The following is a 13,567-nucleotide window of genomic DNA, read 5'->3' on the forward strand; positions in this document are numbered from 1 at the left end:
TTTGAAGGAAAATATTAAATAATGGTACAAGTGCTATGCTGTGACTGTGCCATTTCTTCTTCAAAGAAAAAATCCCTCTCTGAGAGCGCTTAAACATTTATGAAATATTTTATCTCACCGAATGGGCAGGGCCCACAGAGAAGGTCAGCTCCAGGGCTGGTTGACTGAGCAACTCCATACTGTCACCAAGGTCCCAGGGTCTTTCTGCCTCTGGTCTGGCGGCTTGTCCTCATGGTGTCAGAATGATGGCCAGGGGCATCCGCAGGCTCTGTCTGGGCCTTCTTGGCGGCTGTGAGCTCCTTTGCTGGGGTCACATCCCAGTTCCTACATGAGGGCGCTGACGGGCTTTGTTTCCCACAGCCACACCGGTGAGAAGCCCTTCCAGTGCATTGCATGTGGCCGTGCCTTTGCCCAGAAATCTAATGTCAAGAAACACATGCAGACTCATAAGGTGTGGCCTCCAGGGCGGAGTGGTGGCACTGTCTCTCGCAACTCTGTGACCGTACAGGTCATGGCCCTCAACCCCAGCAGGCAGGAGGATGAGGAAAACACAGGTAGGTCGAAGAGGGGAATGCTATCATGCTCATACCTGTCCTCTGAAGCTTCATGGGTTCTATTCCCAGCTGTGTGAACTTGGGCAACCTCCTTGACCTCTCTGGGCTTCAGTCTACTTTATTTATAAAATGGGGCATAGCATGAAAGGAGGGACGACAGATGTACAGTAAGCCTGGCCTTACTCTAATACTGTACCGATAGAAGACAGCACTAATCCATCACCTGGCCTTTTTGCTGTGCCTGGATCCTGCCTCAGAATCACTCTCGGTATATTGCTGCAGGCAGTCACTATCGGTTGACTTGAAATTGAAACCTATTTGACTTCCTTGGGCAGATGGTCTCCAAGGCCCCTTATACTTTGTAGGATTCCCTTCCGAGCCATCACTTGTTCCTGAGCTAATGATCATGTCCCAGATCTGATACCGGTTTAGTTCCTATTCTGTATGGAGCGTGAGGACTTACTAGGCCCTGGGCAGTGCTATTAACGAAAATATAATATGAGCAACATAAGTAATTTAAAACCTTCTAGTATGGGGCACCTGGGTGGCTCAGTGGGTTAAAGCCTCTGCCTTCAGCTCAGGTCATGATCCTAGGGTCCTGGGATCGAACCCCACGTCGGGCTCTCTGCTCGGCAGGGAGCCTGCTTCGTCCTCTTTCTCTGCCTGCTTCTCTGCCTACTTGTGATCTCTGGCTGTCAAATAAATAAATAAAATCTTTTAAAAAAATAAAAAGAAAAGAAACCCTTCTAGTAGCTACATAAAAACAATACTTTAAAAAAGTAATATTAATTTTAATCATGTTTTGTCTAACCTGATATCATCTTAGTGTATAATATAAGGAAATTATCAATGAAACATTTTATATTCATTTTTAATACTAAGTTTTCAAAATCCAGCGTTTTTTTATGTGTATAGCTTATCTAGATATGGACCGGCCACAAATTTTGAGTTCTCAGTCACCACATGTGGCTCGTGGCCTCTGTATTGGACAGTGTAGGGCCAGGGCCTAAGCCCTTCCTGTAGAGTCCCCCCCCAGGTGGGCATGGCCTACCACATACCAGCGAACGAAAGGGGTGTTTTGTTGTATGAGCGGCGTGTGGCCACTTTTATTTGAGCTTCCTATTGGAACTAGCCCTACAATGTGTTTAGCCAGTCTCTGTGTGCCCTGTGCATTTTTTTTTTTTGAGCTCCTTGGGGAACAATCTGTTTCTTTTAAAGATTTTGTCCATTTATTTGTCAGAGAGAGAGAGAGAGAGAACACATACAAGCAGGGGGAGTGGCAGGAAGAGGGAGAAGCCGGCTCCCCTCCGAGCAAGGAGCTCCTGCAGGACTCGATCCCAGAACCCTGGGATCATGACCTGAACCGAAGGCACCCACCCAACCGACTGAGTCACCCAGGTGTCCCATCTGTTTCTTTTCTTCTTTGTCTTCATCTTCGTCTTTTTTTTTTTTTTCCAAAATTCTTACAGTGCCTGGCATCAGCATTTCAATGATATAGCAAACATTTATGGAGGCCTCTATAGAGATGAGTCAGAGGCCCCTGTCTTCAAAAAGTGAGGGAAGGGCAGCTAAATAAATGATTGTAATTGGAATGGGGGGCTGGGGAGGTATGATGAATGCAGCTGGGAGTAGTGTTCCAGATTTTTAACAAACCTGGAGAGGGCTAAAGAAAGACCAGTGAGCGGAGATTTGAGGCAGTAGCTGTTTACCAGTCAGGATTTAAGCATTCAGGAGGTGGACCCCTGGAATGGCGGTGTCGTGCGCAAAGCTGAATGAGAGTGTAGGGCCTTGAGTACAGTGTCCGACACCAGGAACATTATAGACAGCAGGGTAGATCCAGCAGCACACGGCGGGTGCTCTGTGACCCCTTCCTGAACGTTATGGCCCTCTGTCCTGACTCTTCCTCTGCCAGTCTCAATGCCTTCTTCCCTGGTTTTCTCAACAGGATTGGGCCAGTCCCTGTCGGGTGCCCCACAGCCCCAGGCCTTGCCTGCTGCAGATGAGGACGAAAGGGACAAACTGGAGGCCAAGCAGGTTGTCCTCATCGATAGCTCCTACCTGTGCCAGTTCTGCCCCAGCAAGTTTAGCACCTACTTCCAGCTCAAGTCCCACATGACCCAGCATAAGAATGAGCAGGTAAGCAGATGGTGGGCAGCAGGAGTCCACAACCACCGGAGATGGGAGACTCGGCTGGTGCTGGGGTCTTGAACAGTACCTAGAAAGGGACAGGAGTGCACCCCAGTTGCAGTGAGCTACCATCTAATCACCTGTGATAGGCCAGGATTCCCCTCTCTGGGTGAGGCCGCTGTGGTGCTAGGCCAAGGGAGAAAACCCAGCTTTTATACGTCATACAAAATAGAATCCGGACATGAGAAAAATTCTCAATACTCCAAGGAAATCTAATGTCTAACCACCTACTATGGGGATTTAGGACCACAGTCTTTTTTTGTTTTATATTTTTTTAATCGAGATACAATTTGCATCTCACAAAATTCACCCTTTTTGAAGCATACACTTCAGGAGCGCCTCAGTGGCTCAGTCAGTTAAGCGTCGGACTCTTGATTTCGGCTCATTTTGGCTTTCAGGTCATGGTCTCAGGGTAGTAAGATGGAGCCCTGTGTCTGGCTCCACGGTGGGCTTGGAGCCTGCTTAGGTTTCTTTCTCTCCCTCTCTCTAAAGTAATAAGTAAATAAATAAATAAAGAGAATTTTTTTTTTTTTAAAATTTCAGAAAAATCTAGAGAATCTATAGGTTGAAGAATGCATTTGTTAGATGCTGGACACCCTGCTGAATGCTTACATTCAAAATTGTATTTAATCTTCATAACAACCTTAGCAATAGGCATTTTCAGTACATCCCAATGCAGAAACTGAGGCCCCGAGGGGCAAAGTGCCTAACCAGTGTGACCTCCAGTAACTGACTGGGTCAGGGCTCAGAGCCCAACCCCATGTCATTAATTACCTTGCAATATGTGCTCCCCAGAATGCAGCACAAAATCCAGCATGTTTTGTAGTTTCTAGCTTTTTTTTTTCCTATAATGGGGATCTGTATATACACATATAACTTTGAATTGTATTTTTTTTTCTGATAGCTTTTTATTTATTTATTTATTTTTTGGAGAGATTTTATTTATTTATTTATTTATTTATTTATTTGACAGAGATCACAGAGAACCAGGCTGAGAGAGAGAGGAGGAAGCAGGCTCCCTGCTGAGCAGAGAGCCTGATGCCGGGCTTTATCCCAGGACCCTGAGATCATGACCTGAGCTGAAGGCAGAGTCTTTAACCCACTGAGCCACCCAGGCACCCCCTGATAGCTTTAAGAAAAAACAACAACTTTCTCTTTTGGAAGAACTGTAGATTCACAGAAAGTTACAAAGATAGTAGGGAGCGGTCCCTTATACCCTTCAGTCAGTTTCCCTCTATGGTTACATTGTGTGTAACTACAGCCCAAGAGCTACACCAGGAAACTGACATGGGTATAAAGCTATGTGTAGTTCTTTGCCATTTTACCTGTTATAGGTAAAATCTGCGATCACAGTATAGAACAATTCCATCACCACAAAGATCTTTCTCATTCTACCTGTCATTATTATACCTGCTCTCCTCTTTCCCAACATTCTCAGCCTCTGGAAACTACTTATCAGTTCTCTGTTTTTATAAGTTTGTCATTTTGAGAGTGTTGTATAAGTATAATCATCCACATGTTTTTCTTTCTTCTTTTTTTTTTTTTTTTTTTGAGATTGGGTTTTTTTTTAATAAGCATAAATTCTCTTGGGATTTGTGCTTTCTATTTTTTTTTTAAGAGATTTTATTTATTTATTTGACAGAGAGAGAGAGATCACAAGTAGGCAGAGAGACAGGCAGAGAGAGGTGGGGAAGCAGGTTCCCCGCTCAGCAGAGAGCCTGATGTGGGGCTCGATCCCACGATCCTGACATCAAGACCTGAGCTGAAGGCAGAGGCTCAACCCACGGAACCACCCAGGCGCCCCTGTGCTTCCTATTTTTTAACCTAATTTTTTATTCTGAGAATTTTCTCATGTCACTGTTTTTTTTTAAAAACATCATTTTTAACAGCTACACTTTAAGAAATCCTGTTTTAACATGTAGGATATAAACTATGTTTTGCTATTTAAGCAAAACCATGGTGAGCGTCACTATAATCAAATCCTCATCTAGATCTCCTGACTTGTCCCTTATCCTAGATTCCCAGCAGGGGATTAATGGTGTTAAGTTGGGACACCCTTGGGGAAAAACACAGAAAACTTTGACTCAGATTGCTTAAACAATTAAGAGGCTTGTCATTGCAACCCAGGGGTATGGAAAACCCAAGATTGCACAGCTCCAGGCCTGAGACAGTCATTTGACTCAACCCAACATCAAGGACCCAGTGTCCTTCCACCTCTTACCTCTGCCACCTGAGGATATGACCTGGTTCTGGACTGATGGGTACCTGTGGTCCTGGGATGGTAGTCACTCTAGGCAGTGGTCTAGGCATAGCAAAAATAGGCTGCCTTCTCTGTGTCTCTTCATTCTTAGAAGCCCTCTGTAGATTTCTCATTAGTCAGAGCCAGTGGGTGTGCTTGATTACTTAGGAATTCATTATTACTCTGCAAATAATAGACAACTAGCTTACTAGTTAGGTTTTATTTCCCTATGTCACAAGAAGTCCCTAAGTAAGCAGCATTGGGCTTGTGCAGCAGATCAGTTATGTCATTGTAGACTCAGGCTCCTTCTGGTTTGTGGCCTCCTTAGCATGTGACTTCCATCCTCAAGGTTGCATAATCGTTGCTGTATTTCCAGGTACACAACTGTATTCCAGTCAGGACAAATGAGAAAAGCAGAGGGATTTCTCCTAGGAAGCTTTTGCTTTTTGTGTTCTGGAAGTAATGCCTTCCCTAAAGACTGCTGCCTATATATCACTGGCAAGAAAGGAGCCTGATGGCTGACAGTAGATACAAGGGATCCAGGGAGACCAAGTGTTTTAATGGGGCTTGTTGGCACCCTGAACAAATCAGGGTTCACTTTGTTAGGAAGAAGCAGCAAGTGGAATTATATAGGTAATCAGGAGTATGCTTGTCAAAGTATAATTTTCAAAATTTAAAAACCGAATTCTCATAAAGATAACATAGTGAACATGAGCCAGAATTTTACATAACTCATTAGTAAGGAAACTAGAAGGATGACAAAGCAAGTTCAAAAGAGGACCTAGAATACTGGTATTCATACATACATATAGTTAGGTCAGTGAAAGAAAGAACATTCAAATAAGGTGGTTAAGGTAGATTCAAATCTGGTTAATGTCCTACAGGGCAATAAAACCCATATCTTTGCTACCTGACAAAAATCATTTGTATTGGAGCTGTTTTCTGCAAGTTAATATTTAACTCTAGAGTCAGGCTCCTAATCCATAGTAAATAGTCAAAACAAGGCACAGCCCCCAGAGAGTAGGATGACCCTGGGCAGGCTTGGTAGATAGCACTTCTCAGGGCGAGATCCCCAGAGCTGTGACTTTGGCACCCGTCACCTGGGCACTCGTTAGGAAGGCCTGTCTTCAGGCCCTCCACACCTGCTGACTCAGATGGTCCGGGAGTGGTGCCTGGCAACCTGTCACTGCGGTGGTCGCTCAAGTCAGAGAGCCACTACTCTAGTTCAGCACTGGAAGGACACAATGTCGTCTTTTCACTGCATTTCCCGTCTTGGGGTAATTTTCCTAAAGATACCAGGTCACACACAGCACCTGAGGGAAAGGTTCTGGGGCCCTGTGACTGGCTGAGAAGAGAGGACTCTCTCATCAAGATAAAACCGAGCTCCAGGAACAGGGGCTCAGGGGAACCATCTGCCTCCCATCACTTGGTCTGTGTCTTCTTCCCTCAAGGTATACAAGTGTGTGGTCAAGAGCTGTGCGCAGACGTTCCCAAAGCTCGACACCTTTCTGGAGCATATCAAGAGCCACCAGGAGGAGCTGAGCTATCGCTGCCACCTCTGTGGCAAGGACTTCCCCTCGCTCTATGATCTGGGCGTGCACCAGTACTCCCACAGCCTCCTGCCGCAGCACAGCCCTAAGAAGGACAGCGCAGTCTACAAGTATGTGACCTCCCCCTCCCCCTGCCCACACCCCCTCTCCCTGCAGGGACCCCAGGGCTCGGCCGCCTAGCTCCTTCTGACTGCTGAGGACCTGGGGAGAAGATGCTGGCCCTCCCTGTATCATTCTTCAGTTTGGTAGACATTTAGCCTAAAAAAATAATGTGAAAAAAGGGGAAAGCAATATTTTTTCATTCATAGTGGAAAACAGATATTTTTTTCCCAAACTAAAACTAGTATGAAAATATGATTTTGTCTGATCTTCAAAATTTAGGTTACAGTCAGAATGGTACACAGACCCTTAGAACAGAAACAGAATGAACAAGCACATACTGGAAAGCAAAACTGATAAAAATAAGATTCACTTGTTTTATAGTCTATAAAATTCAGGTTAAAGTTGAAGCCAGAGGCTGATTCTTAGAATGAGCAAGGAATGAACCAGGTGTAGATTTTATTGGGGATAATTTTTTCTGAGAATCCTTTATATCACTTTAGTCTTCCATGGTGGTCATAGAGAGCATCCCTCTGGCAAATGAAGAAAGGCTCCCTCAGTTTTGTCACAAGCTTTTAATGCTTGAGTCTTCAAACCATTCTCATTGAGCTTTTAATCCCGTGACTGTCCTCATTGAGTTTCTCTTATTTGGTGGTTTTCTGGTCCCTCTTCCAGACCCTCCTTATGGGTTATCTGCAGGTGCCCAATATCACTTTCTTTCTTAATTTTTTTTTTTAAATTTTATTTATTTACTTGACAGCAAGAGAACACAAGTAGGCAGAGAGGCAGGCAGAGAGAGGAGGGGAAGCAGGCTCCCTGCCAAGCAGAGAGCCCGATGCAGGGCTCGATGCCAGGACCCGGGGATCATGACCTGAGATGAAGGCAGAGGCTTTAACCCACTGAGCTACCCAGGCACTCCCCAATATCACTTTCATAACTGTGAGATCACACCCACATTTTTGCCCTGCAGCCATTTTGCCGTGTGTTCAACCAATGCCACAAAGCCTAGCTCATAATGCATGGGAATCGGTATTAGTGATAAACAAGGAGGGGTATTTGTCAGGGGCCTTCTCCCAGTTCTTAGTGAATATTTTCATGTTGGAATGGTTTTGATTTTCTGTACAAACTTGTGTGCATAGGGATTTATCCAATAACCTCTGTTAATGAGGCATAACTCCTGGGTGTCACTCGGGGCTTCAGAGATAAGTAACAACAGATCCTGAGCCTAGAATGCGTGGGCTCCTTTGGGAGAGAACACCTACAGGTATTGTGATAAAATGTTAATATATATATTGATATAAGGTATACAAGAAGCACAGTGGGACCTAGGGCTGGGAAGGTGTCCCCGAAGCAGTGCTATCTGAACTGGGTTTTGAGGGAATGAGTAAGAGTTGGTCAAGTAGGTAGGGTAGAATGCATTCTTAGCAGAAGGAACAGCAAGTGTAGAGATACGAAATGAAATAGCAATTGGTTTAGAATGATCATTGTGTATAGTGGAAGTGGGAGAGCATTTTGTTTTTTTTTAAAGATTTTTAAAATTATTTATTTATTCATTTGACAGAGAACAGTGAGAGAGGGAACACACACAGGGGAGTGGGAGAGGGAGAAGCAGGCTTCCCACCTAGCAGGGAGCCCAGTATGGGGCACGATGCCAGGACGCTGGGATCATGACCTGCGCGGAAGGCAGAAGCTTAACCCACGGAGCCACCCAGGTGCCCCGGAGAGCATGTTTAGATGTGGCCTAAAGGGGAAGGTAGGGCCAGGGTAAGGGTAAGAAGGGCCTGTAGAAATCACAAAAGCTTTGAGAAATTGACAAGGGGATTGGGACTTAAATGGGTGTAGGGCAGCTTGCCCTGGAGGAAACTGGGAACTGGAGCCAGAGAGGCAGGAAACCCAGGCAAAGCTTTGGCCAGTCAAGGGACAGAGATTTTCCATTAGTGATGGATAATTCCCACTTGAACTCAGGGCACATTTTCTTTTGCTTTTGCCTGATTGATTTGTGAATTATCTGTGAGTGTGTGGCTTTCTGGAGTGAGATGGCAAGTAAAAAGAAGGGACCACCTACTATGTGCCAAGCTCTGACTTGGGGACGTTGATCCCTGCAATCCTGGGAGGGAGGCGGTGGTATTAGTCAGCTCCAGCTACAACAAAATGCCACAGACACAGAATCTTTTTTTATAAGGGTACTTTGTGGGGCTCCTGGTGGCTTAGTGGGCTGAAGCCTCCAACTTTGGCTCAGGTCATGATCTCAGGGTCCTGGGATCTAGCCCCGCATTGGGCTCTCTGCTCAGCGGGGAGTCTGCTTCCCCCCTCTCTCTCTGCCTGCCTCTCTGCCTACTTGTGATCTCTGTCTGCCAAATAAATAAATAAAATCTTAAAAAAAAAAAGATTTTTAGGGACGCCTGGGTGGCTCAGTTGGTTAAGCGGCTGCCTTCGGCTCAGGTCATGATCCCAGCGTCCTGGGATCGAGTCCCACATCGGGCTCCTTGCTCGGCAGGGAGCCTGCTTCTCCCTCTGCCTCTAGCCTGCCTCTCTGTCTGCTTGTGCTTGCGCTCTGTATCTCTCTCTCTCTCTCTCTCTCTAACAAATAAATAAAAAAAAATCTTTAAAAAAAAAAAAAAGATTTTTATAAGGGCACTTTGTCATCATGAGGACCCCACCCTCCTGATCTCCTCAAAACCCAAACACGCACACATACCCACACCCACCCACCAAAGGTCCCATCTAAAAATCTGTAAATACCATCACATTGAGGGCCAAGGCTTCAACACATGAATTTTGGAGGGACAGTTTAGTCCATGACCGTGGCGTTCTCCCCCTTTGGAAGACGAGGACACTGAGGCTCAGAAGGAGAAGTGACCTGCTTGTTAGAATAACAGTGTCAGCACAGAGCTGAGATTCGAATTCTTGTCTGGAACCTTGGAAGCCTCCTAGCTCTGGTCTTGGAATTTGTAGGCTGAAGGTTGAGCCCAAAACCCTGTGTCTACAGTCAGTCTCTTCTCCTCTTCTTGTGTGAGGGTTACAGTGCCAGGAACCCTTGGTAGCCATCAGCTCTCCTGGCCCAAAGGTAAGGTCCGAGGAGGCAGGCCACCATCTGGATGACCCAAGGGTGGAATGGTGTTCTGGGTAATGATAAGAAGCCACCTGCCTGTGCTCAAATCCCAGCTTGACTACAAGCCCTGGAGATGACCTTGGCAAGATATTTGGCCACTCTGAGCCTCAGTGTCCATATCTTTGAAATGGGGATAACTATAGGGCCTTTTTACGAGGATCAGGTAAGACAACTGTGAGGCTCTCAGACATAAGACGTGGAACATCACAGGGGCTCAATAAATGTGATTGCTGGAAGTTATTATTTGTACAGTTTAGATAGGCTTGGCTGCATGCAATACAGGCTCCAAATAATAGTGGCATCAATGAGGGAGAATTTATTTCTGTCTCTCAGTACTGTTTGAGCAGGTATAGTGGCTTCATCCTGTTTCCAGGTGTCTGGGCCCCATTGGTCTATCTGTTCTGCCAGCTTTGGACCACATTGCATTGGTCTATCTGTGTTGCTTCCCCAAACCCCAAACCCTTCAAGTGAATTTTATGCATGCCACTTTATATATGCTATATATTTACTTTTTCCTTTTAAAAATAAGATTTATTTTTTTTCCTAATTACAAAAGTTACCTATGTTCAATGCAGAGAAAAAATATTTTGTAAAGATTTTATTTATTTAAAAAAAAAGATTTTATTTATTTGGTAGAGTGAGTGAGAGAGAACACAAGGGGTGGGGGGTGAAGAGAGAGAGGGAGGAACAGATTCCCAGCTGAGCAGGGAGCCCAACATGGGGTTTGATCCCAGGACCCTGGTATCATGACATGAGCTGAAGGCAGACGCTTAACCGACTAAGCCACCCAAGTGCCCCGAGAAAAATATATATTTTTTAAATCGCATAAAACCCAAAACTCTGCCAAGCAAAAATAATCCCTATTATCCTCTTGGTACATGTTATTTGGTCTGTGTCTGTAATGAGCATGTTTGTAGATACAACTACCACAGGCTACATTGGAGTCAGGTCATCCCAGACACAGTTAAGACCAGTGAAAATTCATTGTGCCTTTTTCATGTCTTACAACTTCCAGCAAACTGACTGAAACTTAATGGGTTTACTCTGTACATGTGCTGTGCGGTATCACTTTAAACTATAATATGGATATCTTCACATCTCAGCACAAACAGACCTGCCCCAGCCTTTTCAGTGGCTGCTTATTATTCCATTGTACGTGCCAAATTTATGTAACTGGCTCGTGATTGCAGGATAGTTAGGTTATTCCCAGTTTTTCATTATTACCTACAGCACTACAGAGAACAACTTTGGACATCTTTGCTCACTTATAAATAAGTTCCTAAAAGTGATTTTGCAGGTCCGACGTCAATGCGGGAGGGGCATCTAGCTGGCTCAGTCAGAAGAGCGTGCGTTTCTTGATCTCAGGATTATGAGTTTGAGTCCCACATTCGGTGTAGAGATTACAAACAAAAAAAAGTAATAATAAAAACTAAAAAACAATTTTTTTAATCAATGAGGGCTTTTAAAAAGAGTGATTACCTACTTCAAAATAATAATTATTGGGGTGCCTGGGTGGCTCAGTGGGTTAAAGCTTCTGCCTTCGGCTCAGGTCATGATCCCAGGGTCCTCGGATCGAGCCCCGCATCAGGCTCGACTCAGCAGGGAGCCTGCTTCCCTTCCTCTCTCTCTGCCTGCCTTCCTGCCTGCTTGTGATCTCTCTCTCTCTCTGTCAAATAAGTAAATAAAATATTTTTTTAAAAGTTTCTTAAAAAATAATTATTTAATAATTATGTGTATATAGTATGATATTTGATTACTAAAAAAGAGCATGAGTGAAAAGAAATTCCCTGTCTACCCTGAGCCCCTTCCCATACCACAGTTACTTTCAGGAACTTACTTTGATGTGATTTCAGACCTCCAGAAAAAAACACGAGCACTACAGAGGATTCCCATATATGCCCTTCACCCCAATTTTCCAAACGTTAACTTTTCAACATCTATTCTGTATTATGTTCTGAGCTATTTGAGGATAATTTGCTGACACAATGCTCTTTTACCCTTTGTCTTTAGTGTATATTTTCTGGAAAGAAGGACAACCTCTTAAAGAAGCACTGTGCAGTTATCAAATCAGAAATTTAAATCAATACAGTTCCGTTTCCTAACCTACAGACCTCATCCATAAATTTCCAGTTGTTTCAATAACATCCTTTATAGACAAAGTAAATGTTTTTTCTGGCCTGGGATCCAAGCCAGGATCACAGGTTGCGTTAGATCGTGTCTCTTTATTCTCCTTTAAGCAGGAACAGCTGCTCATTTGGTCTTTGTCTCCCATGACTGTGGTATTTTTAAAGAGGATAGGCCGGTTATTTTGTAGAATGTCCTCACTTGGGGTTTGTGTGATTTGACCTCAGGTTAGATGCAGGATTGGCCCTCTTGGCAGGAAATACCAGAGAGTAACTCTCTGTCCTTAGCACACTGTATCAGCAGGCACATGACATGGGTTTGCCCCCGTACTGAGGATGTCACCTTGGATGACTTAGGGTGACATTTCTGGCAGGAAGTTTTAATTTTAATGGTTCCTGCTACACTACCTCCCGCAGAAATCTGCATCTCCTCACCGCTGAGGCCCTTTCCTACCTCAGTAGCTTGGAACATCTCTGTACCCCCTGACTGCCCACCCGGTAGCTCTGCTCCCACCTGACCTGCTCTTCCTCTCTTGTCATCTGGAGGCATTTAGCCTGTGGTTTTCAGAGTGTGGTCTGAGGAGGTCCCCTGGGCCTACCACAGGTGCAGCCTGCCTATGCGTTTCCCATGGTGGCCTTGGTGTACAGATGTCAGGGCCCATGTTTCTATTTTTAGCATGAATTACCCTCCGACCTGGAGCATTCCTCACTGGAACCTCGTTATAAATGGGTCCATTTGCTGGCAGATGTTTTTATGGTTGGAAGACTGGAGGGATCTTCTCTTCAGAGCAGCTTGCAACTGAAACTGTTTTGAAGGTTTGCCAGCCTGTGATGTTAAGAGTGGAGACCACGTTTTTAATGTTTTGTGATTAATGGGCTGTTTGGCACACTTCGTTTCCTTTGACTCTTGTGACAGTCTTAAAAATGAACGAGAGGCATGTCCATATGGGATTCCTACCCTATTTTGTAGATGAGGAAACTGAGGGTCAGAAACAAGAAGGGGCCAGGCCTGGATCCTTGTCTGTCTGACTTTTTCACATAATAGATTGTCACTGGTGCTCAAATCAGGTTATGAACAAGACAGATATGGTCCCTGCCTCCAGAGCCCCATTGCTGGCGAAAGACAGATCAAATCAAGTAAGCACATAAATAATAATTATAGATAACAAGTGCTAAGAAAAAAACAAAACTGGGTAGGGAGTGCCCTGGGGGTGGTCCACAGGGGACAACTTGAGACAGGGTACTCAAGGAAGGCATCTCTAAGGAGGTGACATTTGAAGTGAGACTTGAAGGATAAGAAGGTGCTACCCAAGGGAATATTTGGGGGAGAGTGTTCCTGGTAGCAGGAAGAGCAGATGCAAAGGCCCTGAGGCTGGAGAGTTTGGTGTGTTCAGGGTGTATTAAGGAGGCCAAGGTGGCTGGAGCAGAGTGGGGTGGGCCGTGGAGAAAGATGAAGACTGAGAGGTAGGAGTGGTCAAGCCATTAGGGCCTTGTAGGCCAAGGTGGGGTCTTTTGAGCAAGGATGTAACATGGTCTGACTTTCTTTTCTTCTTCTTCTTCTTTTTTTTTTTTTTTTTAAGATTTTATTTATTTATTTATTTGTCAGAGAGAGAGAGAGCAAGAGCGAGCACAGGCAGAGTGGCAGGCAGAGTCAGAGGGAGAAGCAGGCTCCCCGCGGAGCAAGGAGCCCGATGTGGGACTCG

General features: G+C 44.9%; 1 protein-coding gene across 3 annotated transcripts in view; it reads left to right on the forward strand.

The window, feature by feature from the left end:
• Nucleotides 1-13,567, forward strand: part of ZNF341 (zinc finger protein 341) — a 46,184-nt gene that overhangs the window by 21,459 nt on the left and 11,158 nt on the right. For all 3 annotated transcript variants that reach the window (XM_059406814.1, XM_059406815.1, XM_059406816.1), the window contains exons 8-10: nt 361-554; nt 2,500-2,690; nt 6,432-6,640. In XM_059406814.1, coding sequence (XP_059262797.1) covers nt 361-554; nt 2,500-2,690; nt 6,432-6,640 — 594 coding nt within the window. The remainder of the gene's footprint in view (nt 1-360; nt 555-2,499; nt 2,691-6,431; nt 6,641-13,567) is intronic.

The sequence above is a fragment of the Mustela nigripes genome, chromosome 7 (genome assembly GCF_022355385.1).
Source record: "Mustela nigripes isolate SB6536 chromosome 7, MUSNIG.SB6536, whole genome shotgun sequence".
NCBI lineage: Eukaryota > Metazoa > Chordata > Mammalia > Carnivora > Mustelidae > Mustela > Mustela nigripes.